The sequence below is a fragment of the Pagrus pagrus genome (assembly GCF_965226575.1).
Source record: "Pagrus pagrus genome assembly, chromosome: 7".
Taxonomy (NCBI): domain Eukaryota; kingdom Metazoa; phylum Chordata; class Actinopteri; order Spariformes; family Sparidae; genus Pagrus; species Pagrus pagrus.
Genome location: NC_140191.1, coordinates 588,898 through 616,231, shown reverse-complemented (window position 1 = coordinate 616,231; position 27,334 = coordinate 588,898). Strand labels below are relative to the sequence as shown.

Here is a 27,334-nt window from a genome sequence, read left to right as displayed (position 1 = left end):
AGTGAACTGAATCTGTGAGCTTTGTATTGACGGTCCAACAAAAGACATTTTAACATTAATAAACAAACAATACAAATATTATTCAGTGATGAAATCAGCAAACATCAGCGGCTCCTCGCTCAGATGTTTCAGAGGATCGACTGGAATTTATTTCTTCATGAACACAACGCTTGAATCAAGAAACTGACCACAGAGTGGAGCCCTGTTCCTGCTGGATCCTGAGGCATGATGGGAGTGAGCCCGCCCCTCCCCCCTCCCTCCTCCACCTGTGTGCAGGTGAGGCAGGTGTATAAAGGAGTCTTTCTCCAGGTGGAAACAGACTCCAGCAGCCGCTCACACTGAGATCTTTGTCACAAGCTGTCGGATTTCCTGCAGAAAGATGGAGCCGCTGCTCGCACTCTGGATCGCTCTCAGCGTCACGGCCTCAGGTATGAACAACACCTTCACCTCATGTGTTGATACCTTTGAATGTTTTGTTTCACTGCAGCTCAAAGTGGAATGAAACTGGAATATAGAGAACAAACGAACTAATGAAGGAGGGCAAAGAGATCGGAGAGATTTCACCTCCCTCAGCTTAGACGGACTGGAGGGAAAAACACACCTGAGGAGGTTTTTAAAAGGATCAGCGAGCGTCTGATCGATCAACTCCTGATCCTGTTCCTCATCAATCTGCCAGTTCATTTCTATATTAACAGATACATTGATCAGTATAAAATGTCAAAACACTTTTCAAATGTTCAGTTAATTTGTATCTCGTTTATCCAAAGTGACGTTTTCCAACATCAGCTCACTGTCACAAAGACAAGCTGAACATTTATATCATAAGGAACCAGAGATGGTTGACTCCATGTCTGTCTGTCTGCCTGCCTGCCTGTCTGTCTGTCTGTCTGTCTGTCTGTCTGTCTGTCTGTCTGTCTGCCTGCCTGCCTGTCTGTCTGTCTGTCTGCCTGCCTGCCTGCTTGTCTGTCTGCCTGCCTGCCTGCCTGCCTGCCTGCCTGTCTGCCTGCCTGCCTGCCTGCCTGCCAGCCTGCCTGCCTGCCTGTCTGTCTGTCTGCCTGCCTGCCTGCCTGCCTGCCTGTCTGCCTGCCTGCCTGTCTGCCTGCCTGTCTCTCTGTCTGTCTGTCTGTCTGTCTGCCTGCCTGCCTGCCTGTCTGTCTGCCTGCCTGCTTGTCTGTCTGTCTGTCTGCCTGCCTGTCTCTCTGTCTGTCTGTCTGTCTGTCTGCCTGTCTGTCTGCCTGCCTGCCTGCCTGCCTGTCTGCCTGCCTGCCTGTCTGTCTGCCTGCCTGCCTGCCTGCCTGCCTGTCTGTCTGTCTGTCTGCCTGCCTGCCTGCCTGCCTGCCTGCCTGCCTGCCTGTCTGTCTGCCTGCCTGCCTGCCTGCCTGCCTGTCTGTCTGTCTGTCTGTCTGTCTGACTGTTTGAATGAAGTTATGATTCCAGTTTATCAACTCAAATGATGCAATGAAACCTTATTTTGTTAGTAAAGACATTTAATTAATGAGTAATTGTTTTGTATTAAAAGTTCAATTGTTTATTTCCATGAAATTATATTTTAATTAAAATATAAATATATTTAATTGATCAATATTTTTTTTAATTCATTCCTATAACATCCACTCCTCATATCAGAAGTCTTCATCCTCCAGCCTCGACACTACAAGTCATACTAGCAGCTCTGAGTCTGTACGTAGACAGCTAATGCTAACATTAGCATGCTAACATTCTCAAAACAACAATGCTAACATCTGTAGCTGTATGTATGTGTGTGTATGTGTATGTGTGTGTGTGAGCTGCGTGTAATATATAAACGAACGCTGTGATTGGTTCTTTAAAACAGATCAGGTGACGGAGCAGAAATCACAAAACACATTTTCTTCTTCTTTAGTGTCTTCCACTACGACTCCTGCTGCCATGACAACCACCCCATCAGTTACGAGCAATCAAGGTGTTTCTACACCTGCTGTATCCATGGCAACTGTCAGCTGGACCAACAGGACGGAAACCAGTCCTCCCAGTAACCACACAACACAAGGACCCACCGCCAGTCCTCCCAGTAACCACACCACAACACAAGGACCCATCGCCAGTCCTCCCAGTAACCACACGACACAAGGACCCACCGCCAGTCCTCCCAGTAACCACACCACAACACAAGGACCCATCGCCAGTCCTCCCAGTAACCACACCACAACACAAGGACCCATCGCCAGTCCTCCCAGTAACCACACGACACAAGGACCCACCGCCAGTCCTCCCAGTAACCACACGACACAAGGACCCACCGCCAGTCCTCCCAGTAACCACACGACACAAAGACCCACCGCCAGTCCTCCCAGTAACCACACGACACAAGGACCCACCGCCAGTCCTCCCAGTAACCACACCACAACACAAGGACCCACCGCCAGTCCTCCCAGTAACCACACGACACAAGGACCCACCGCCAGTCCTCCCAGTAACCACACCACAACACAAGGACCCAGCGCCAGTCCTCCCAGTAACCACACGACACAAGGACCCAGCGCCAGTCCTCCCAGTAACCACACGACACAAGGACCCAGCGCCAGTCCTCCCAGTAACCACACGACACAAAGACCCACCGCCAGTCCTCCCAGTAACCACACGACACAAGGACCCACCGCCAGTCCTCCCAGTAACCACACAACACAAGGACCCACCGCCAGTCCTCCCAGTAACCACACGACACAAGGACCCACCGCCAGTCCTCCCAGTAACCACACAACAACAAATGGTTCCAACACAGCCACTGGAACCAGTAAGACCACAGCAGCCACATCTGGATCCTCAAACACAACGACCAGCAGATCACCAGTTTCTGTTCCCACAAATAATCCAATCACATCCGAGAATGCGTCTGTGGCCCCGCCCCTGGCCGGTGGCAGCAGTGGTGTTCCTGGTTGGGGGATTGCTCTGCTGGTTCTGGCTGCTCTGGTTCTGCTGTTGCTGATCCTGCTGCTGATTGGACTGGTGAGTTCAGAACTACCTGTTGTTTTTCTGTCCAAGATATTCATTTGGGTTTCAGTCTCATGGTTAGCCTAGCTTAGCATTAAGACTGCAGCAGTGGGAAACAGCTAGTCTGGATCTGTCCAAATACGACTGGGTCATTAATTGATTGATGTAAACACATTAACAGTCCCTCCACACCGGCATGTTGTCTTACAGTAGACAGTATTCACATGGTGCCATTTCCCTCTGACTCAGGGGGAAGCTCAGATGTGTTGCAGATTGTAAGTTGTCTAAATGTCTTTAGCATGTGTTAGCTAACATTAGCCGTCGTCTAACTGCTGGAACTGAAAAAACAACATATTTGATAACCCATTTGCTACATTTAGATGGCTAGCATACTTTAACTGATGTTAGCTGTTGTCCAACTGTAGGCAGAAGTGAAAAACATTATTTGAAAACCCATTAGCTACATTTAGACAGCAGTGAACGTTAGCATACGTTGGCTAATGTTGAATAAACTAGTCCAAGATGAACGTTGATAAATGAGAAATAACAGCTTGTCTATCGTCTCATGTCACACCATCATTAGCATTCATGCCAACGGTGGCTGAATGCTAATGTTAGCTGTTGCTAACAGTAGCTAGTAGGTTACCAAATATGTACCTGAACCTTGGCATTGTCTTCCCTTTCTTTTTGTTTTCTTAGATAATGGTTTTGAACCCCTGTTTGTTTTCTTATCTCTTTGATGTGCTCTGGATCCGGTTTGTTTTCTTGGTGTCTTATAAGCCCATGTGGGCTGGGCATACATGTATGCATGACACAATAATAAAAATAAAAGTAAAGTAAGTAAAGTAAAGTATGTTGTTTTGACATGAAATAATTGCTCAGTGTCTTTAGATTTTCACTATCGGTTGTCTTTTCGGCTGCTGATCAATGGAGAAGCTGTGAATGGAAACATACAACACGACCGTTTTAAAAACCTCGTTTGAGCTTCACACTCTCAGCGTGGTGGCGAGGAAAATGGCTGCATGGCCGCAAAGTTATTCCTTATTTTCCTATATTTAAATTGATCTCATGTGTTATGTCATATTTGTGTTAATATTCCTCTTTTATATCTTATTTAAAGAGTTAATGGTTTGTACTCTGTACTTCCAGTCTTGTCATCTTGCTAACAGTCAGTATTTTCCTCTGCAGCTGGTGTGGTGCTGCTGCAGGGGGCGCTACAAAGGCTTCAGTCCCTACGACCAGCTGACCCACGGAGACGACATCCCTCTGTACACCACACACAGCCGCTTCGAAGGGCCCAACGGGAAACCATCCGTGAGTCAACACCGCACAACACCACACAACACCGCACACCACCACGCAACACCACCACGCAACACCACCACGCAACACCACACAACACCACGCAACACCGCACAACACCACGCAACACCACCACGCAACACCACACAACACCACCACGCAACACCACGCAACACCGCACAACACCACGCAACACCACCACGCAACACCACGCAACACCACCACGCAACACCACGCAACACCACCACGCAACACCACACAACACCACACAACACCACCACGCAACACCACCACACAACACCACCACGCAACACCACGCAAAACCACCACACAACACCGCACAGCACCACCACGCAACACCACACAACACCGCACAACACCACCACGCAACACCACCAGGCAACACCACGCAACACCACCACGCAACACTACGCAAACCCACACAACACCGCACAACACCACCACGCAACACCACGCAAAACCACCAGGCAACACCACGCAACACCGCACAACACCACACAACACCAAGCAACACCACCACGCAACACCACACAACACCACGCAACACCGCACAACACCACGCAACACCACCACGCAACACCACACAACACCACCACGCAACACCACGCAACACCGCACAACACCACGCAACACCACCACGCAACACCACACAACACCACGCAACACCACCACGCAACACCACGCAACACCACCACGCAACACCACACAACACCACGCAACACCACGCAACACCACCACGCAACACCACACAACACCACCACGCAACACCACGCAAAACCACCACACAACACCGCACAGCACCACCACGCAAAACCACCACACAACACCGCACAGCACCACCACGCAACACCGCACAACACCACCACGCAACACCACGCAAAACCACCAGGCAACACCACGCAACACCACCACGCAACACCACACAACACCACGCAACACCACGCAACACCACCACGCAACACCACGCAACACCACCACGCAACACCACACAACACCACGCAACACCACGCAACACCACCACGCAACACCACACAACACCACCACGCAACACCACGCAAAACCACCACACAACACCGCACAGCACCACCACGCAAAACCACCACACAACACCGCACAGCACCACCACGCAACACCACACAACACCGCACAACACCACCACGCAACACCACGCAAAACCACCAGGCAACACCACGCAACACCACCACGCAACACCACCACGCAACACTACGCAAACCCACACAACACCACACAACACCGCACAACACCACCACACAACACCGCACAACACCACCACGCAACACCACGCAAAACCACCAGGCAACACCACGCAACACCGCACAACACCACACAACACCAAGCAACACCACACAACACCACGCAACACCACGCAAACCCACACAACACCACACAACACCACCCAACAAAGACAGTGGGATATATTACACACAAAGACACACACACACAGGGCAGAGTGTGTGTGTGTGTGTGTGTGTGTGTGTCTTTGTGTGCTGTAATATGACTCCTGGGAAAGAGTCTCGTCCACGCAGCAGATCAGAGTTCATCCATTGACATTAATGCAGTCACACTGAGCCGAGTGTGTTCTGACAGAACCAGCAGAACAAACCCAGCTCCATGTCACCTGTCAACAGCCTGCAGAGATTCAGGGCTCGTTCATGATAATGGACCTCAGTCCAGCTGCAGTCAGAACCGCAGGCTGAACTCTGACGTGTGAACTCTGATGTGTGAGTGTGTTGAACTAATGTAGCCGTTACTGAGTCGTTTGTATTTTAATGAGTCACAGTCGACATTCAGACGGGAACAATGAGAGACGGTGACACCTCCCTGTGATGTGATTGTCACCATGACAACCAGGAAATGGACAAACACAAGCGAGAGAGAGAGAGAGAGAGAGAGAGAGTTTATTGGCTGTAGCACATTAGCTGTTGATGTTAACGAGTACAGGCTCAGACCTGTTTACACTCTGTGATCATAATAAAGTATTAATGATGAAGACGTCTTCTCTCAGTGACTCCATCAACAGTTATCTTTGGTTAGGAAGCAGTAATTATTTACCATTAGTTCCCCTTCATTAATTATGAGTGACACATTAGTTCTGATCCCATAATTCATCTGTTTCAGGATGACCTGAACAGGCCGATGAAGAACCGGACCGGGACGTACACGTTGAACCAATAACGAAGCAGCGTGACTGGACCAGCGGGGAGGAGACGGACACACGATCTTTACTTTAAACTGTTTTGTACGTTTGAATCCTGATTTGACTGAAAACTTGTTTTTATTTTAATCTTGTATTTATTGTCTGAGGCACAGCTCCTTTATTTAAAACACACCAACGACAAAAAATAAATGTCTGCTTTTTTTAACTGCAAATCATTTCAGATTACAATCAGATCGGATTTAAAAATCAAGTGTTCATTATTTCATCATTATTCACATATTTTAATAATTACACTAAAAATATTGCATTTTTTTCAATTATAACAAACTTGCAAACAAAAGATATTGTCACGATTATTTTAGAGAATATTTTCTGTTAATTATTTAGATTTTTATTTCCAGTGTCGTTATAACAGCCATCATCAGCGTCGGATACAAAAAATATGAAAATAAACACCCACCTTTAACATATTGCCAGTATTTGTCATGTTATTACTATATCAGTGTACAACATGACTTTTTAAATGACTGTTGTATGTTTTAATTCTTTATAAAACACTTGCTGTGTGTTTTCTGTATCTTCTGCTGCAGCTGCTGTTAATAATCAGGTTTCAGTCTGGCAGCAGCCTCTCTGTCCCAGTTTGTTCTGTTTTGTGTCTGAAGCTCTGAAAGTGGATCCGCTTTGTTCCACGTCTGATTTTCACCAAAGTCGTCCGGGTTCATCACAAAAGAGCCTCACAAAGACAGAAAGAGAAGCCGAGGCGTCGACAGAGCGTCTGAATGTTTGATATGAGATGATGGAACTGATATGAACGTACAGAGACTGGGCCGGTCCTGCTCGCTGGGCCGGTCCTGCTCGCATAAAACATGTTCCTCTGATGTGTTTATGACTTTATGTTGGGTGAATAAATATCATCACATGGAGTTTGTATTCAGTCATTTTCTCTTCATTTGAAGACTCTCAGCTGGCTGGACTACTTGTCAGCTAGTTGAGTTAGTTACAAGACAGCTGAGCTAGTTATACACAAGATGAGTTAGCTGTATGCTAGTTGAGTTAGCTGTATGCTAGTTGAATGATCTGGATGTGATGTGAGTTAGTTGTAAACCAGCTGAGTCTGTTCGTGTCCCTCGTGTATAGTTCATCACTTCCTGTTTTGATATCTCGTGACATATTTTATATTCAGGTCTTTAATTCTTGTGAGACTCAACGAAGCGCAGCCACAGACTCACAGTCATGCTGCTCTCATTATTAGTGCAGCTGACATTATTATTGATCATCTTCTCACTGTTCTAACAGTTCTGGTGACGGGTCAGAGTCCGTTCAGACCAAACCATTATGGACTAATGTCTCAGTACATCAGTCCAGTTTTAATGACATTGGCCAAAAATAATGTGTTGATTCAAAATGACATCATTAATAAAATATTAATTAACTGTGAAACATGATAAATCCACATTCGTAAATCAGCTTCCTGACCAACGGATCATCATTCATTAATGCAAATAATATTTATACCCTTGTTCTATGGAATATTTAACATTAGGCTGAGCTTGTGTTGGTGACGTCAGGTCACGTGACCTCCTGACTGTAGGTCTGCTCAGGTAACACTTTTTATTTGTACCTGAAGGAGACGAAACAGGAAGTGGAACAAATTAAAAAGTAGGCGGGCTGCATGGTGTCGATGTTTGGGGGTGTACCTTGATTGACAGATACCTCAGCAGTCAGGTGTGGAGGTCGACGTTTGCTCGCAGCCCCTCGGCTCCGCCCACTTCTCCCCTCTGTGATGACATCATGATTTCACATCTTCAGACCTGTAAGAACCAAAACAGACTGATGAGGGGAAGAGGCGGGGCTTCATCCCCACGTCCCGAGTCCAGAGACCAGAGTCCAGAGACCAGAGACCAGAGTCCAGAGTCCAGAGACCAGAGACCAGAGTCCAGAGTCCAGAGTCCTGGGACCAGAGACCAGAGTCCAGAGTCCAGAGACCAGAGACCAGAGACCAGAGTCCAGAGTCCAGAGACCAGAGACCAGAGTCCAGAGTCCAGAGTCCTGGGACCAGAGACCAGAGACCAGAGTCCAGAGTCCAGAGACCAGAGACCAGAGTCCAGAGTCCAGAGTCCTGGGACCAGAGACCAGAGTCCAGAGACCAGAGACCAGAGACCAGAGTCCTGAGACCAGAGTCCAGAGACCAGAGACCAGAGTCCAGAGTCCAGAGTCCTGGGACCAGAGACCAGAGTCCAGAGACCAGAGACCAGAGACCAGAGTCCAGAGACCAGAGTCCAGAGACCAGAGACCAGAGTCCCGAGTCCAGAGTCCAGAGACCAGAGACCAGAGTCCAGAGACCAGAGTCCAGAGACCAGAGACCAGAGTCCTGAGACCAGAGTCCAGAGACCAGAGTCCAGAGTCCTGAGACCAGAGACCAGAGTCCAGAGACCAGAGTCCAGAGACCAGAGACCAGAGTCCTGAGACCAGAGTCCAGAGACCAGAGTCCAGAGTCCAGAGACCAGAGTCCAGAGACCAGAGACCAGAGTCCTGAGACCAGAGTCCTGAGACCAGAGACCTGAGACCTGAGACCAGAGACCTGAGCTGCACCCGGGTCGATTCAGGTGAACTGAAGGTTCAGTTTACTTGTGTCTCATGAAGTGCAGCTTTAAAATCAACCCTGAATTAGTGGGACCTGATCGATGCCACATGAAATGTAATTTAATATATTTTCAGTCTGACAGCTACAATCATCTATTAATATATTCAATTATTTAAATATATGAATTAAGACACATTATATTTAGTGTGTATGATGTTGCCAGCAGTCTGTAACAATAATCCCTGATGATGTAATGTTCTTATTATTATTATTATTATTATTATTATTGTTGTTGTTTCATCTCTCCCTCGTGTTTTTCCTGCATTTATTCTTTTTAAACACCGAGCTGCATGTTTCAGACGCCACCAGAGGACAGACTTATTTAAAAAAGTATTCATTAATTTAAATTCAATAAGCTTAAATTAAATTAAGGACATTTTACTTCTAAGGAAACTAAATTCAATGTTTTTTAAACCTGTGGTGAAACATTAAAATAAAAACATATTTTAAATGAATCCTTTTTAGTTTAAAACAAGGTTTATAACCTGCAAAGTAAAAACTGATGTCCTCATGTACAGTTTGATGACTGACTGACACTTTATAAGATCTCTTCTATATTTAGCCGTTGAGTTAATAATTTTTCCTCCCGTCCTGCAAACAGCAGCAGAACAAACACAACAGTTCTGTGGCGTCACCGGGCCGGGCGGGTTCTAATGTTTCATTAATGTGATTCAGTTTGAGTCAGCAGTGATTCACCTGAACGCACCTGTGACTCACACAGCTGCTGCTTCTTCTTCTTCTGCTGCTTCTTCTTCTGCTTCTTCTGTCTCACTGTTCAATTACAATATTGACTGAAGCAGAAAATCACAATCAAGGAGTTATTTAGAAATATACTCATCAGAAGTATTTGTGTAACTATGAACACAAACATAAGAACTTACCTGTGCTATTAGTACAGTGTAGTATTAGTACAGTGTGGTACTAGTACAGCGTAGTATTAGTACTTGATCTAAAAACATGATGTGATGTCTGGTCTGTGCTGCCCCCTTCTGGCCTGAAGGCTCAGGTGTTACAGGTGAGTTTCAGGTGAGCTGTGAGCATCACGTGGGCTGTGTCCAAATTCAGGGGCTGCAGCCCACGGAGTGCGCATTTGAAGGCCAATTACGTCACAACACTGCGCGAAGGCCGTCCAACTTCAGAGGCTCCTTCAAACGCAGCCTGGCCTTCCCTCTGTTCGGAGGACGCACCGCTACTATCCTCCGCGGCCTCACATATCCCAAGATCCTTTGCACGCCGCTGCTAAGTCCCGAAACAGAAGAGGAAGAAAGAGAAAATGGCGACATCAAGTGGCGCAGACATGACATTTAAATTTAAGTAATGGGTTTATACTCGGTTTTTAGTCATGTAAACATCCAACGCCAGATATGTTAAACTTCAAAACCTCCAAATTTCAACTTTCAGTTACAACACGTGACGCTGGTGATGCTGTGGTAAATATAGTTGTTATTCACTAATGGGTTAATGTTTATTTTGTAATGTTGATGATTCAATTTAGATTTGACACATTTTGTTGTTAATTTTTATACACACACAAATAAATGTACACGTTTGATAGATTTGAACCAAAACAGACTTTAATGCATCTCTTCATTCACAATCGTGACGTAAGGGTAAGGGGCGGGACATCTGGTGACCAACCAGGAAATGCTCCGAAGGCTGGACCGTCCCATTTAACAACGGTGGACGAGGCGTTCAAAGACCGGTCCAAGGACCCGGCCCTCGTGGACCGCGAAGGCTGCAGCCCCTGAATTTGGACACAGCCACAGACGCTTCGTGGCGGCCATTTTACTTTCCGCCATATTTTATCTGCTGAACCGAGCCGGACAGAACCGGACACATCTCCTCTGACTCAGTTTTAATGTTCAGGGATTAAATATAAACATCATGAACTGTTGAGGTGAACAGAGATTCACGTCACATCAGACAGCATGTCGACCTCAGACCCGCCACGAGTACAAGTACTCTATATACTACTGTTACAGTAGAGTACTCAGTACTCATTACTATATTACAGAAGTACTCAGTACTGAAGCTCACCAACCTCTGAACTGGTGTCAGCATCATGTTTGTGTCTTGATGATGAATGAAGCTAAATACAGAGTCCGGTGATGGCGGAAAGTAAAATGGCCGCCAAGCTGCGCACAGCTCCGTGCGTCAAACACACACAGACACACTCACCTACATTATATACACATACACACATATACGACTGGACTGACGTCACATTCTCATATTTTGGAAGCTGACACATCAGCTGTTTGAGTCTTTACCTGACGCTTGTCCAGGTGTTTGAGTCTTTACCTGACGTTTGTCCAGGTGTTTGAATCTTTACCTGACGTTTGTCCAGGTGTTTGAATCTTTACCTGACGTTTGTCCTGGTGTTTGAATCTTTACCTGACGTTTGTCCAGGTGTTTGAATCTTTACCTGACGTTTGTCCAGGTGTTTGAATCTTTACCTGACGTTTGTCCAGGTGTTTGAATCTTTACCTGACGTTTGTCCAGGTGTTTGAGTCTTTACCTGACGTTTGTCCAGGTGTTTGAGTCTTTACCTGACGTTTGTCCAGGTGTTTGAGTCTTTACCTGACGTTTGTCCAGGTGTTTGAATCTTTACCTGACGTTTGTCCGCAGACTGAAGTTCTTCAGTTTCACAGTAACTTCCATCACCTCCACCTGCTGCATCCTGCTGCAGTACCACATTCCACCAGATACTGACCTGTACTAGCCGTTAGAGCACGGGGGGCGCTGTTTCACCACTTTGAACTGATTCATCTGAGACGAGCTGGATGTGGAAGTGATTTAAATAATAAAGAAAGTAAAATGTCTGTAATGATCCATACATGTTCCCACCTGTCCGTCTCCTCACTTCAGCTTTCTCTATTTAGTTTTGTACATATATTTATTTGTCTTCTCCTTGTTCGACGTCCTTATGTAGCTTTGTTTTCACTTCCATTTGTTTGTTAGAAACAACATGTTGAGCCTTCACACAGACACACACTGACACACAGTGACACACTGGAGGACCAAAGGTTTATGGACATTTGACTGTGTCCTATTCTGAAGTGTTTTTTTTATTTTTAAAAAAGCTGTTTTGAACAAAGTAGTTGTACCTCCAGGATTTATTCAGAAGTGTTGTGTTCTCTGTTGTGTGACATGATCACAGGTCACGCGTCCTCTCAGCGCTCACTCTTTAAAAGGTTTGAGTCTGAAGCCTCAGCGGCTGTTACAGTCAATTCAGATTCAAAATCACTTCTCTGAACCAGAACTGCTCCTCCTGATGCCTGCAGGATGGCAAGGTCAGAGGTCAGGGGTCAGAGGTCTCCAAACTCTTCAGCCACAGCTCCAGGGCAAACTTGGTCCCGGTGCTGACCCGCTCCACGTCTGGGCCGCTGACGGGAGCCCTGCTGGTCAATACTGACAGTGGCAGTGTGGAGTCGCTCAGACCTCCTTCTGTGGAAACCTGCGTCACACTGGAGACACAGCCGGAGGTCAAAGGTCACAGCAGCACCAGTATGAATACATGATTTCATTTAAATCACCGGCTCATCGACGTCCACAGCTGCGATACCTGATGCTGCTCGGCAGGTCGTCCACTGGAACCTCGGCGTCCTCGCCGTCCACGGCGGACACGATGGCTCTGACCAGCCAGCTGTCGGCCCACAGACAGGCACTGACCTCAGCGGGAGACGGGCTCAGAGACGCCTGCAGGGGACACGAGCAGAGAGGAAGACGCAACGTGAAGGTACCAGACTGACACATGTTCTGCTGGAGCATCACACATCCAACATGTTAACAAGTCCTCACAGTCACAGAGTACCTGGAGCTGCAGGTGAGACAGGGAGGACAGCAGCAGCATGTAGATGACGATGTGATGTCTCTGAGGAAGTCCTCTGGACAGCATGGCGGGGTACACTGACTGACAGACACACAGACACACAGACAAAGAGGGGTCATATACATTTCATCACAAAGATACTATAAGTCAGGACACATTTAGCCTAGCTTAGCACAAAGACTGGAAGCAGGGGGAAACTGTTAGCCTTAAGAAAATAAATCTACCTTCCAAAGCTGCCTGACGACGTTTTAAAGGTCAAAGAAATCCCAACAAACACACGACAGTACAGCTTTGAACACTTCTGTGAACTAACATAACATCATAGAGACAAGAAACACGTCATTCATTCAGCAAAACAGACGGTTATTGAAGAAAACAGTCAAGAAAAGAATTGATTGAAAGAATCAAAATATGTTGAGAATGAACTTCACTTCCTGTTTCATGAAACTAAACTCAAAACCGACAGATTCATGAATCTGGTCTGATGTTCGTATCAAATGTTTGTTGTTTTGTGGCAATCAACCTGTCTGTGTGTGTGTGTGTGTGTGTGTGTCTGTGTGTGTGTCTGTGTGTGTGTGTGTGTGTGTGTGTGTGTGTGTCTGTCTCACCTCCCAGAGTCCCAGTATTTTTGGAGAAACTTCCTCTTGTCCCAGTTTCAGTCCAGTTTCCTCCTGTAACTCCCTGAGGCCTGCATCCAGCAGCTAAACACACACACACACACACACACACACACACACACACACACACACACACACACACACAACAAAAGGTTCATTCTGGTGTGACTGACTCTGTCTTCAGATAAAATCTTGTCCAGAGACAGAAAATTGTTTACCGTCTCATCTGGCTCAACATGGCCGCCTAGAAAACACACAGACATGAAACATGAGTGTTAGAAACACAGAGACTTCCTGCAGAGGTGTGTGTGTGTGTGTGTGTGTGTGTGTGTGTGTGTGTGCGTGTTGACAAGCTGCTCCACTTGTGTGATATTGCACTTCCACAAAGTTTGGGGACTCATTATACAGATTAAAGACAGAACGGTCCAACTCTAAGCAGTAGGTGTCCACAAACACTCAATCCTACATTTCCCATGATGCACCTGTCCCTTCAACAGACATTAGTGAGCATCAGACCTGGAGGAACCCAGACGTTGGGAAAAATCCGAAGCTCCTTCGCCCGCCGTGTCAGCAGCACTCTCTGATTGGCTGTCTGCAGGATGATGGCCACGCCTACATCCGTTCCACGCTGCTGAACGTCCAATGGGATCGCAGCTGCCTCTGTGACTGACAGGTGTTTGATGGGACAGAAGGCGGGCCTCTAGGAGAGAGAAGAGACATTAAAGGTACAGGACACCTACAATCATGAGCTCGACATCAGTGTCATCAGTCACCTCAACACGTCACAGAATAAACACGTGAACACATGAACGCATGAATTAACACGTGAAGTGATTAATAACACGTGAAGTGATGAATAAACATGTGAAGTGATTAATAACACGTTAAGTGATGAATAACACATGAAGTGGTGAATAACACGTGAAGTGATGAATAAACACGTGAAGTGATTAATAACACGTGAAGTGGTGAATAACACGTGAAGTGATGAATAAACATGTGAAGTGATGAATAAACATGTGAAGTGATGAATAAACACATGAAGTGATGAATAAACACGTGAAGTGATTAATAACACGTGAAGTGATTAATAACACGTGAAGTGGTGAATAACACGTGAAGTGATGAATAAACACGTGAAGTGATTAATAACACGTGAAGTGGTGAATAACACGTGAAGTGGTGAACAACAGAATATCACAGGTCAAAGACTGAAGGTAAACATCTGCTCTCACCTTCAGAGGAGTCCGTGGTCCTCGGTCTGCTCTGTACAGGATGAACTGGTTCTGGTCCAGAGAGCAGTTCACCTCCACCTCGTCAGCACCACAGTCACTGAAGTGACCCGTGATACTCTGACAGCAGGAGGAGATGTGACAGAAGACAAACTGTTTTCAGACATCATGTCATGACAATAATACTGTCAGCTGGTTAAAACTGACCTGAACAAACTGAGCTCGTTGTGGAGCCGCTCCGTCTTTACAAACATAAACCAGGATCCTCCTCATTTTATCCATCCTGCCTCCTCACCTGTCCTCACCTGTCCTCACCTGGAAGACAAGAACAAGGAGCAGATCTGAGCTCGATACTGATGAGTGTGACAGCTGCCATTTAATTCATCTGCACATTAATCAGCAGGTGTTTTAATCATTTATAATAATGCTGACGTGTCACTTGTGGCTCTGGTTTACTGTCAACACATAATAATGAGCAGCAGCAGCAGCAGCAGTACTTCTACTTCACTGATACTTCAAATACACGTTACTGAAAACTTCAGAACTTTATTTTAACACCAGTGTTGTAAAAAGTCACCAAAAGTCATACTTGAGTAAAGATGTGGTGTTAAAATATTACTTTGGTTAAAGTGAAAGTCACACATATGAAGAGTACTCGAGTATATCAAATGTATTAAAGTATCAAAAGTATAACTAAAAGTACATGTAGAGAGGAGGTACAAAGTAATAGAAAACACTCGTGTAAAGTTCAAGTACCTTAAAATTGTACTTGAGTAGAGTACTGGAGGGAGTACTTAGTTACATTCCATCACTGACTATACTGGTGTTGTACACAGGGAGGTAATATTAAAGGATCCGAGTACTTCCTCCACCCCTGCAGCGGTATTTGTTATCGTTGTATTAATTAAAGATTAATAAATAGCTCGATGGCTCATTAACTGTCAGCTGTGCCTGAAACAAACGACTGCTAACGTGAATACAAATGAACATATTAGTAACTGTTCAGCTGTTTAAAGTACTTTTCTTCAGTGAGTCATGCAGTTAGCAGTTAGCATGTTGCTAACACATGAACAACACGAACAGCTAACTGTAGCTCACATTAAACGCTGCGTGAAGCTTCAAGCAGCAGAATAAAACCCTCCGGACACAAAAAGCCTCCGACATTAAACTGCACCTTTTATTTTACACATTTACAGAAACACTGTCCAGATAAACTCGGACTGAGACGTTAAAACCTACTGAGACAGACGAGACAGCAGCGAGCCGACATGTTAGCCTGATGCTACATCCGGTTATGAACTTCAAAATAAAAGCCGGCAGCCTTCAGGAACCATTGAAGCTGGACACATTTATCACCATAACGTGTAACTGAGTACATTTACTCAAGTACAGTATCAAGTACTTCGAGTATTTCCATTTTCTGCTACTTCATACTTTGGGCAATTTAAATTAATATATCAGCAATGAAATAAATAGAAACATGTAAATACATGAATCTGATAATCAGCCGACCTACAGTGATCTTTAGACTGTACTCACATGTCAACATGTTTAATTAGCTTGTACTTTATGTGAACTTAAGGACACTAAGTGCTAGAAAATGTTTTTTTAAACTCAAGTACATTTAATATCAGACACTTTAATACTTTTACTCAAGTATCATTCACATGAGTGACTTCATCATTAGTCCCATTAAAACTGTCAGAGTGGCTCCAATGAACAGGACAAATAGTTTCAGGCATTATTCAGCTTTTCAGCTCATTCAACTTCAAAGATAAAACTTTGTGATTTAAAATGTAATCTAATGTACCACAATCAGATGATTGACGGTGTACAGGAGTCAGAATATGACACATTTTATAGTTTGTGTATTATATCATTATTATTATTTATTGTGTCGACTGAGTGGAGTTTTTCACAATTAAAAGAAAAATGATGTGTTTATATATATATATATATATATAACAACAAACAAAGTGGTAAAAATGTCAAATTTATTGAAAAACAAACAGAAAAAGACAAATAAAGAGCAGAAGCGTCTCACAGTGCAAACATTATGTCATCATCTCAGATCTGAATCAATTCTCATCTGGTTTCTTTTGATTGTTGTGAAAATGTTCTGCACATACATGAACATTAAACATTGAAGCACACATCAGTGTTTCAATGAGTCAGCAAAAGAAAAATTAAGTGCAACGACTTTTCCCTCGAACTAACGAGCTGATTCAAGCTGTAGTAAAATAAAGTGACTGTACATATAATCCACAGATTAAAGGCAGGATTTAGTGCCACATGTAGTTAATTCACATTATCCCAATATTAGGATGTGCAGGTGCAGCCGAGTCCACGGTGACACTCGGTTGGTTGCATGTTGGTTTAAAGTGTATTTTCTGCGTGTTGTGTGTCAACTGAAGCACCCACAGCAAACGCTCTGTGACATCATCTGTTGGGAGTCATTCAGGGACTTCTCTACCTCGGTGTAATTAGCTTCTTAACAAGTTTTCTTCAGCTGTTGCCAAAAGTGACAGTTAGTTCCTGATTCATCACAAAACACACATGAAAATACCTTCATCACATTCACATGAAGGTCATTTTATCCATCAAACAGCCACTAAACATGCTCCATGATACTGGCACAATGTCACCAAACTCTCTTTTAAAACTTGTCATTTTATTCTGCCTTTCTTGGGACGAACGTCGGCTGACCTGTGGAAAGTGTTCAACACGTCAGTCTTTCTTTTAGTGGCTACTGGTGAATTCAGCATGAAATAAAAAGTGTTGAGTTTCAGTTATTTGAGCAAACGTCCATTTTTAAATCTGATTCCTGCCGTTTGATACATCGTACCTCAGTTTGTCCGGACGTGTTGCTTCTCTGACGGCTAACTGTGCGTTACAGTCACAATCATCATCATAACTAAACAAAATGGCAGCTTCAGCAGATTAACCCTTAACGATCAGAAACAACTGAAGTAAAGCAGAAGAAGAGAAACTGATGAAAGATGATTACAGGTTATATTGACAGGCAGAGTTTGAAAGTACTCTGTTGTGGTATTTCTGTAGTATCACTGCACTAGTGGCATTCAGAGGTTTTGTCCTCCCCTCTCATGGCGAGTTTGGACACTCGCTGTCCAACAAAGCAACGTCGCTGTCGGCTGGTGACGATGCACCGTCCCGCTGAAGGGTGCAGTCATCAACCTCCACCTGAAGGTCAAAGGTCAAACCAAAATAAAACTGTTAAGCTGCCTGACATCAGAACACAAACATTAGACTGTGTACATTTGCCAAGTGGCTGCAGTGACGTGTCTTACCCTGAGGGGGGCGTAGTTGTCGTGGCGTCTGATGGCTCTGGCAGAGAAAACACAAACAGTGACAGCGACACAAACCTGCAGGACGAGCAGAACCAGGAGGAGGCCGAGCGATCCGTACACCGACACCTGAAACACAAACAACCAGCGCCGTCACACACGGGCCGACCTTCCTCCAGTCAGCTGTGCTTTAACTGTCCACTATTCAGAGGAGCAATTAAACTATAGTTTTACACTGCTGCGCTGACAAACTGTTATAATATCCTGATCATATGCTAACAACAGGAAAAACGGTATAATGTTTCTAACTTTAGGTTATTGATCGGATATGAAGTCTGACTCCTGAAACTAAAGGAAGAAAAACAAGGTGCATCAGATTTAGTATCCACAGCTGTTACCTCAGTGTGGCAGAAACATATTAAATCAACATTTACATCAATGTCAGTACAGTCTTTTAAACCAGTTATTAATTACTAATATACTCAATACTGATTGGCTGTTAACAAATACAACATGTGACCTGTATGTAACATGAGCTGCAGGCGGGATGTTGGGAGGTCTGCAGCCTGAAGTCAACGCTCAGGGCTGACAGTCGCATCACCTCCAGCTCATTTACAACATTAATGAACAGCAGTCTGAGGTTTTGCAGTAAAGAAGATCTCTGTGACGTAGTGAGTGTAGGGTCCAGTCAAAGTGTGTGTTTGTGTAGAAGCTGTGGACCTGAAGTGAGGCGGCCCGGATCAATCACAGGGATCTACTCACATTCATCAATCTCATATCACCGATGCATCTCCATATCTGATCTTCTGTGGGCCGGTACTGCCCCCAGGGTACTGTGGCACAGAACCGTGCACCGGGGCTGCGATCGGCCAGGAGCCAGCAGGTGAAGGCCACGCCCACCAGGCCCATCACGGCACCGATCACGTTCCACACCAGAGACGCTCGCACCTGCAGCACAGCGCACACACAGAGTCCGAGTGAGAGCGACAAGCACAAAGGCTCAAATATGAATTACTGAGGTTTGTCCCTGCAGCTGAACGTCCTCCTGTCGGGGACGTGACGTCTGTGTGAGGATCATTCACAACATGCGCTCATTGAAATGTCATTTTTCATGTTCAAATCTCAACATCTGCACCAGTTTTCACTTTGTTGAACCAGACGTTTATTCTGTGTAGTTTTAATGTGTTTCAAAAATTCATAACTTTTCATAACATAAGTATCTGGAGAAAATCCCCGACGTGAAGCAGGAAAAGTTCTGGATTTTGGGTGAGTAGCCATGGAAAGACCCGGTGTGCATCAGAGCCCAACAGACACTTTGGGGCCAATAGCAAAATAAGGGAATAAAAAACCTTCTGGTTACAATATGATCGGCCGTAAACACACATTTTTTGCACTTTTCCCACAAATGTGGTTATCAAACACTTGAGGTGGGCTGAGAAATACCAGAACTTCACAGTGAATGATGAACAAAGTCTCCGTCTGTGTGAATCTAACAACAGAACAGATCATCAGTGTGAAAACTCACCAGTTGGACTGAAGTCCGTCTCACCGCCGCCAAAGCCAGAGAGCCGGAGACCACAAACTGGAGGACAGCAGAGACACGTGTTCGTTATCCTCTGTGGCGTCGCCTCAGAGTGCTGACAGATATCACAGTAATCTGTTACTTGCTGTGAGTGAGTAAAGTCTACGTACAGTGACACCGAGGCAGAACGGAGCGTGGAGCAGCAGAGCCGGCGAGTAGGCAGCGGTCAGACTGAACAGGATGCACAGCACGCCGATGAAGATCTGAACAACCTGGAAACACACACACATCTTCTATTAGTACACAGTATTACAATAACTCAGATCCTTTAGTACAAGTACAACAATACCACAGTAACAAAATACTCTGTTACAAGTAAAAAGTCTAACGTTCAACTTCCATTAAATAAATAAGACATTAAAAACACAATCAGTGCGTCTCACCCCGAGACACTGCGGCCCCGCCTTCATGAAGATGGAGGTCATGTCGTCCATCTTGGGGGGAGCAGTGGGCGGGGCCTGCCTGGCGGGGTGTGTGGCGGAGGGCGGGGCCTGTGCAGAAATGGCAGCAGACTGGAGAGGGATGGACTTCTCATCCTGAGGGATCACCTGGGTGACCACCACCACTCCACCGATCTTAGTGACAGACGTGGATGTCATGATAGAGGTCAGAGGTCACAGGTGCTCAGAGGGAACTCTGGAGGAAGACAATAAAAAATAAAAACTCATAACAGACAATAAAAACATCTGGCTGACAGCTGGACGTCCACATCTGCCTTCAGAAACATTCACCTACAGATGATCATGTGACAGATCAGCTGATCATCACACAACTTAATCAAGTGTAGTGTGATGGAGGCCGTGCAGCTGTCTGGATCCAGGGTTATGAACACTTCCTCAACATGTCAGACAGGCTGCTGCTGTGTGTTTCACACATCAGCCACCAGGCGGCGCTGCTGCGATCCTCATTCACTACAACATGAACTACATTATAATACATGTGCCGAATTTACCAAAACACTCTCAGGAGTCATGTGAGCTATTGAAGTCTTCTCCACAGAAAATCTAAATCTCCCGACAAGATCAGAGATCTTAAATTAACAGAATTTTGAATGAAGTCTGGTTCAGAGTCCGAAAATGAATTACCAGGAAGTGCTTGACAATGACAGCTCGTTTTACTTACATGCTGACATTTTAATATCACAGTGTTATAAAAGAAGACTTTCAGTTCTCAGTTGTGAAGTTATTAAAACATAAACCGGACAAACTGCTGCTAGCTAAACAACATCTGTTCCTGTTTGTGACGCAGCAGCTAAAGTACTCTGAACATGGACCATAAAGGCTGTTAAAAGTAAAAGTCTTATCTTAAATATCTTAAAGTACAGTAAAGTCATAGTCCGGTGCTCTCAGAGCAGCTTACCTGCAGCGTTAACTCGTAGTTTCGAGGCGGAGATGCGGAAGTGACCTGACCTGCACTGGAGCCAGCTTTAATGCCGCCTTCAGGTGCTCATCATGAACTCGTAAATCTAACGCACCAACCAAACAAGTTACTTTCGGTTGTTGATAAAAACATGAAACAAAAAAAAAAAACTTTTGTTTTGTCTTCTGATACAGCAGACACAATTAACTGCGTGTTATTTGAGTAGGAATGACTTTTTACATACAATATAATTTAACTGCATAATCAAAGGGACATATACACATTAGCTCATCATCAGCTGTTGAGTTTCTTTTCTCATTAAAAATCATCCTCATTTTAATGTTGTGCTGTGGTTTAGGGCTTAAAGATGCCATTATAAGTTTACAAACTAAAACAACAAAGGAGCAGTTTTTGGCGTGAGGAATCGGTCTGCTGAAGTTGTGTGACCACCTGCATACTGAGTCTGCCCTCAGATGGTATTCACTCCGACAACACGTGAAGGCAGCATAAACAGATACAGAGCGTAACTTCCCAGAATCCACGTGTGACGTCACCTCCATTTTGTTGACTGAGGGTGTTCTGTCCAGATGTTTGGACCATGGATGTATTATTGGACATGTGCTTTGGCTAAATTGTCGTTGAACTTTCATGCCAATAAAGTCTTTTGAATTTGAATTTGAAAGCTGACCTGTAACCATGGACCTGTAACTATGGACCTGTAACTATGGACCTGTAACCATGGACCTGTAACTATGGACCTGTAACTGGATCCCGACACAGTTATTCAACAGAAACTGTATTTACAGGAAACACTGAGCTTAAAGGAATATTCCAACTAAAATCTCTCCTCAGATTTCTTCTTCTTCTTCTTCTTCTTCTTCTTTGTTTCTTTTCTTTTTTATATTTTTCTGGATATGAGTGACTGAATATTTGTATTCTGCACTTTGGACATTTGATCTCAGATGTTTTTATGTTAACAGAACATATCTCAATAATTCTGCACATTTTCTCTGTGCGACAAAATTTTACACACAAATGAAAGTTTTATAGAAAAGTGTCAAACAAAACACATCAGAGGGTTCAAGAATAATAATGAAGCTGACAAGTGGAAGATCAGTATGACAATAAAGACGAAGAGAAGTATCATGTAGTTATATAATAACTGTTCTTATAATGATGAAAACAAATCCCCTAAAAGTGCCTCAGTTTTCTTCTGTCTTTGTTCTGTGAAATGTTTTGTTTTTTAAAATGTCTTCACATTTCCTGAAATGTTACGTTTTGTTGTGTTCTCTGAATTGTGTTTTAAAAATGTGTTTTGTGAACTGTTGTTTTCAAAAATGTTGTTGTGTTTTGACCCTCAGGGCCACCATATAAAGATTCAGTCTGAAGCTCTCTGACGTCAGATGATCACAAACAATTAAGCGTCTACTCAGCGGGCTGTGCGGCGAAACGTTTTATTACAATCGAAACAACACAGACAACAAACACGTGGATTGTTGTGTATTGATCACTTTGTTTCCTCGGCAGCGTCGTCTCTCACACATTTTGAGTCATCAGGAGCTCAGAAACTGAAACAGCTGTTTGAGGATCTTTGAAGGATCTGTGATTAAAGTGAAGACAGATCAATACTCTATAAGAGCAGAACAACAGTCTCTTCATCCCTGCAGTTATTAGAATAAAACAATGAAAGAAGGCTCAGTAAAATGATCTGTACGCTGTCGTACTGCCATCGTTTACCAGATGATTCTGTACAAACAAACAAACAAACAAACAAACTCTGGATCATCATCAATAAAACAGAATTAAAAATATATTTAGGACCGGGACACAAACAAATAATGACTCAATATATAACGACAGCATTACCAGTAATCTTGGTTCTAAATATTAAAACAATAAATATTCAACATGTTCACATTTTATAGTTTTATTTTTGTGACAAACAGGAAGAATCTCTCCTGAATTATTAAATTATTACAAAATAATAACAACCCAAACTGTTTGTTTTCATCTTCTCACTGACTGAGTGTTACTGATAATCACTGATATATTGATCAGTACTGTCGGTCCCAGCCCTCTTTACATTCACAGCAGGTTCCTCATCTCATCCTGTTTACATCCGCTCACTCAAAGTGATCGACAACTTTGTTCAAAACATAAATACATCAACAACAAAACATTCATGAAAAACAATCCGATTTTAAAAAACAAAGCTGAGTCATTCAGACATCAACGTTATACATTCAAAAATACTGTTAATATTTCTTCATCGTACACAAACATCTGTTTACACGTCGCTCAGTAAAGTGATCTGATAAAATGTGGTGACGCCTGAAGTCACGGTTACAGCTGATTATTGTCTCTGAACGTCTACAATCACTGATAATCACTTAACTCTGACAAGAAACAACTAAATAAGATGTTAGAAATATATTTATCAGACTTTAATCACATTTTTGCACCAAAGAGTATCTTCTGTTTAATTTGGTGTGTTTAATCTAAATGATGATAAAGTTTACATTTGATTGGTTTCATTAAACAGCAACATTAAACTGTCTTATTAAATATTGTTTCTACCCGTCTGGTTTATGAGAATAAAAGGGATTTAACACCTTTTAGACGACGATGCGTGGCGTCACTGCAGACACACGCATCACTCCTTCAAAATAAGATACATGATCAGCGTTACATGGACCCGCTGTCGACACATCACACCAGAGACTGAAGCTGAGACACGAGGTGTGAGTGACGGAGTCTGTGCAGTGAAACCAAACACCTCGTCACCGTCATGTCTCTGTATCAGACAAACATATTTATTAAATTAATCTCCACCAGATAACCTGAACAGCTTTATTTTGAAAGCATTGAAAATGACGGGGTGATCTTGTTGAGTGCATTTCATCTCGATCAATAATGATCAGAACCTGCATGTCATCACAAACACACTCCCATGAATCCAGTAGATCAATCATGAGTTCTGCTTTTGTATCAAGCAGCTAAAAGTTGTAACACGACGAGTTTCAGTTCATTTGTCTCTTTTTTTCATGAAGACAAACAATGAGACACACGAGCAGGAGGCCGACAGCCGCACAGAGACAGAAGCGTGATGAGACGAGCTCTCGAAGACTAAACGTGACCTCAGATTCTTCTCGTCACTCCTCCACCTTCACCTCCGGCTCCTCCGGGCTGCTCAGAGACGGAACGCTCTCCATGGACTGATCCGTTTTGCTGCTGCCCTCTGGACTGACCAGAGGCTTCAGTTTGAGGCCGGTTCTCCTCTGGTTCCACATGTGGAGTCCTCCGAGGATCAGGACGCAGACGCAGGCTGCCAGCAGGAGGGCAACGACCACCAGCTCGCTGTAATAACTCTTCTCTTTCAACACCTTCTGAGTGTCGTCAGGCAGCTCCTTCATCACCTGAGCGTTGTTCCTGGACGTCGGGATGAAGTCCAAACCGTCGTCTTCAAGGTCGTTTTTTGATCCAGAATCTTCTGTGTTGGACTCAGCCTCTCCTTTTAAATTAGTTGTGAATTCATCACCTGCGTCAGTTCTCCTGTCGTCCTCTGGGTGTTCTGAAGTTGGAGACATAAAAGTCGGTGGTTTGTCAGTTGAAATGTCCTCAAAGGACTCGTCTTCGGTGCCCGGCGGATCGTCATTGTTGACCTTTGTGACGGGGCTCATGGAGCGCGGAGGAGCGATCGGTCGGACGTTGTAGCTCATGACCACTTCCTTGAACCTGCTTTCCTCTGCCTCGCAGCGGTAGCTCCCAAAGGTGTCGGCGGTGGCGATGAAGCTCAAAGTGCCGTCAGCTGACTGGATGAAGAGGTTGTTTGTCTGGGCTTTGAGTCGAGGGGAGGTCCAGGTCAGAGCGGCCAGGTTTGAAGGTTTCACACACGGGAGCTTCACAACTTCGTTCAAGTGAACTCTGACTTCTGTAGGAAGAACATTTAAGAATAAATACAGGTGAGAACCTGAGTAAAGAAAACTGTTGTCAGTTTGTAGACATGCAGCCTGACAGTCGGTGCACCTCCTCAGGTCCACACTGAAATGTCTCAACAACCTTCCCCAGAGGATGAACCCAGCCGACTGGATCGTCCACTTTCCCTCCAGCTCCAACATGAGGCCACATTTTAGTTTTTAACTGAAACATGTCAACAACTCTGTGATGAACTGTGGTTCAGACGTTCATGTTCCCCACAGGATGACTTTGAGTCTAGCGCCATCACCAGGTCAACATTCTCATATGGTTTATGACCGAGTATCTGCAAAACTGATGACATCACATCAGCCTCAGCTGGACAGCTGGTACTGCTAATTAGCTGATTTTACCATGCTAAGTTAAAGGAACAGTTCACCCCAACAGTAAAACTCAGCCATCGTCTCCTCCTGATGATATAAAGTCAGGCTCAGTCATCGTCTCCTCCTGATGATATAAAGTCAGGCTCAGCCATCGTCTCCTCCTGATGATATAAAGTCAGGCTCAGTCATCATCTCCTCCTGATGATATAAAGTCAGGCTCAGTCATCATCTCCTCCTGATGATATAAACTCAGGTGAAGTCTCGTAGTCCACAGAACATTTCTGGAGCTTCACAGTAAAGCAGAGTTGCAGCGTTCTGCTGAACACCTGAAGCAGCTGGAGATGATTTATAGTGAACATGGTGTACATTATACTTAACATTAGGGGTGTGACGAGATCTCGTGCCACGAGATCTTGCGAGATTAAACTCGACGATATTTCTCGTTGCATTAAAAATCTGCCTCGCGAGATTTGTGAGCTATCCAAACTTCTATTTGTGACCTGTGGGGGCAGTAATGCGCCGTTGCTACGTCTAGCCTGCCAGAAGCTAAAGAAGGAGAAGGAAGCAGAGTGGAATCAGCCAGAATGACGTCGGAAAATACCAGTATTACCACTGAAGATGCCTCAAATCGGTTTCAAAATTTAAGACGTTGAGTTTACCCGACGGTGTTGTTAACCACTCGTCAAAGTTGTGTTACTGTGTGTGTTGCAAATAGTAGTGTAGCGCCAGTTAAAATGAATGAAGCTTTTACTGGAGGTGGTCTGAAGTATATTATTCCTGGAAGCAATTCTTTATGACCAACAACAACAACGTAAGAGCTAAAATAAAAACAAATAGAAAGCCATTAGTCCATACATCTATAATTAGACTGTGGCATTTAGCTTTACTTTACATTAAACAAACTTTAATTTCAACACAAGCATAAATGGACCATAAGCCTTGAGCTCGTTGCCACTTCCAGCCGGCTGATAAATCACTCTTGTAGTTTAGTTCAACACCGTAGTTATTTTCCTTTATCCGTGAATGTCCTTATATCCATGTGATGCTTGTTTACCTTCCTCAATCAATTTACTGTCCATTCGCTCCTTTTCCATTTACCAAACCCTTTCAAAATAAAATACATCCGTTTAACAGGAAGTGTCGAAATAAAATATCTAAAATAATACATAGTAAATAAAAACCAACATGCGCTATGTTGGTGTCCTTTACAAGTAGGCTAACTGCACGATGCAGAGACATATACAGCACCACCACAGCTCGGTACTCAAATCAACAACTGCACCTGTGAAGAAAACACTAAGAATTAAAAGAAAACACTAACAGGCCAAAACATTTCAAAATGCATGTGCAACTCGATTAAATAAAAGTCTGTTGGTCCAGTCATATATTTTGTCATCGTAGTTTTCTTAAAATCTCGTCTCGTCTCGTTCTCGTGAACACAATATCGTGTCTCGTCTCGTGAGCTGAGAGTATCGTCACACCCCTACTTAACATTGTTGTTTTGAGAACGCTAGCATGCCAATGTTAGCATTTAGCTCAAAGCACTGACTCGCCCTGCTGTTAGTTAACATACGAGGACAGAAGATAAAGACCAGACCGTCAGAGACATTGAAGTTCAGGTTTTCACTGAAAACGGCTCCAGACTGTAAACAGAAGCTTCACATGTGTCAGTGTGTTGACGATCTCTTATTAAAGAGGATGTTACCTGTGTTCACACTGTCCCTGGTTTGTCCCCGACATACTTCCTCCGCGTTACCGTCCTCCAGGTCCTGAGCCCTGAGGACAAAACCACAGCCTGTCAGTCATCACCCAGGGCTGATGGTGCTGTTCATCTATCTTTAAGACTCCCTGAAGATTCATTTCAGACTTATTACAACACTTCATGTGCAACTCAAGCCCTCTGTGCTGCATCTCAAACAGATCAAATAGATCTCTGGATTCAAGATCACATATTAGATCACATACAAATGAGATAGACTTTATTGGTCCCTCA

At 44.3% G+C, this 27,334-nt stretch overlaps 4 protein-coding genes across 10 annotated transcripts in view; 1 reads left to right on the top strand and 3 right to left on the bottom strand.

Annotated features, from left to right (window-relative positions):
* Positions 1–357: 357 nt before the first annotated feature.
* LOC311259790 (uncharacterized protein) lies at positions 358–7,401 on the top strand. Its single transcript, XM_084357124.1, has 4 exons — positions 358–428; positions 1,883–2,985; positions 4,159–4,284; positions 6,433–7,401. The coding sequence occupies exons 1-4, from the start codon at positions 380–382 to the stop codon at positions 6,487–6,489; spliced, it is 1,335 nt and encodes a 444-aa protein (XP_084213250.1). The 5' UTR covers positions 358–379; the 3' UTR covers positions 6,490–7,401.
* A 4,742-nt stretch (positions 7,402–12,143) lies between these two features.
* nudt17 (nudix (nucleoside diphosphate linked moiety X)-type motif 17) lies at positions 12,144–16,110 on the bottom strand. 4 transcript variants are annotated; one of them, XM_084357303.1, is made up of 9 exons: positions 16,037–16,110; positions 15,005–15,112; positions 14,801–14,917; positions 14,082–14,265; positions 13,784–13,809; positions 13,557–13,649; positions 12,931–13,029; positions 12,682–12,815; positions 12,144–12,583 (listed from the first exon to the last, which is right to left on the bottom strand). In XM_084357303.1, the coding sequence occupies exons 2-9, from the start codon at positions 15,077–15,079 to the stop codon at positions 12,418–12,420; spliced, it is 894 nt and encodes a 297-aa protein (XP_084213429.1). In that variant the 5' UTR covers positions 15,080–15,112; positions 16,037–16,110; the 3' UTR covers positions 12,144–12,417. The 4 variants fall into 4 exon arrangements, with proteins under 4 accessions (XP_084213429.1, XP_084213431.1, XP_084213430.1 ...); XM_084357305.1 differs by having other exon boundaries at positions 15,005–15,102; positions 16,037–16,109; XM_084357304.1 differs by lacking the exon at positions 16,037–16,110 and adding an exon at positions 15,554–15,671.
* Positions 16,111–16,774: 664 nt separating this feature from the next.
* Positions 16,775–21,136, bottom strand: LOC311259672 (membrane-spanning 4-domains subfamily A member 4A-like). Its single transcript, XM_084356954.1, has 7 exons — positions 21,044–21,136; positions 20,068–20,320; positions 19,795–19,896; positions 19,628–19,684; positions 18,865–19,050; positions 18,106–18,231; positions 16,775–17,998 (listed from the first exon to the last, which is right to left on the bottom strand). Exons 2-7 carry the CDS (start codon positions 20,281–20,283, stop codon positions 17,900–17,902), a joined length of 786 nt encoding a protein of 261 aa, XP_084213080.1. The 5' UTR covers positions 20,284–20,320; positions 21,044–21,136; the 3' UTR covers positions 16,775–17,899.
* A 1,345-nt stretch (positions 21,137–22,481) lies between these two features.
* Positions 22,482–27,334, bottom strand: part of LOC311260577 (semaphorin-4A-like) — a 29,255-nt gene continuing 24,402 nt past the window's right edge. For all 4 annotated transcript variants that reach the window (XM_084358583.1, XM_084358585.1, XM_084358586.1 and 1 more), the window contains 2 exons: positions 27,047–27,117; positions 22,482–24,974 (listed from right to left, as the gene is read on the bottom strand). In XM_084358583.1, coding sequence (XP_084214709.1) covers positions 24,196–24,974; positions 27,047–27,117 — 850 coding nt within the window. In that variant the 3' untranslated portion in view covers positions 22,482–24,195. The remainder of the gene's footprint in view (positions 24,975–27,046; positions 27,118–27,334) is intronic.

Bases quoted from the DNA above. Each gene is read 5' to 3' on its own strand.
- LOC311259790 (XM_084357124.1), top strand. From the start codon at position 380: ATGGAGCCGCTGCTCGCACTCTGGATCGCTCTCAGCGTCACGGCCTCA. The intron at 429-1,882 runs GTATGAACAACA...CTTCTTCTTTAG, and splicing joins TCTCAGCGTCACGGCCTCAG to TGTCTTCCACTACGACTCCT. The intron at 2,986-4,158 runs GTGAGTTCAGAA...TTTCCTCTGCAG, and splicing joins TCCTGCTGCTGATTGGACTG to CTGGTGTGGTGCTGCTGCAG.
- nudt17 (XM_084357303.1), bottom strand. From the start codon at position 15,079: ATGGATAAAATGAGGAGGATCCTGGTTTATGTTTGTAAAGACGGAGCG. The intron at 12,816-12,930 runs GTACTCTGTGAC...TGTCCCCTGCAG, and splicing joins TGTCTCACCTGCAGCTCCAG to GCGTCTCTGAGCCCGTCTCC. The intron at 12,584-12,681 runs GTATCGCAGCTG...CTGTGTCTCCAG, and splicing joins GACCTGCCGAGCAGCATCAG to TGTGACGCAGGTTTCCACAG.
- LOC311259672 (XM_084356954.1), bottom strand. From the start codon at position 20,283: ATGACATCCACGTCTGTCACTAAGATCGGTGGAGTGGTGGTGGTCACC. The intron at 19,051-19,627 runs GTGAGTTTTCAC...GCTGTGCTGCAG, and splicing joins GACGGACTTCAGTCCAACTG to GTGCGAGCGTCTCTGGTGTG. The intron at 18,232-18,864 runs GTGAGTAGATCC...TTTGTGTTTCAG, and splicing joins GTGATATGAGATTGATGAAT to GTGTCGGTGTACGGATCGCT.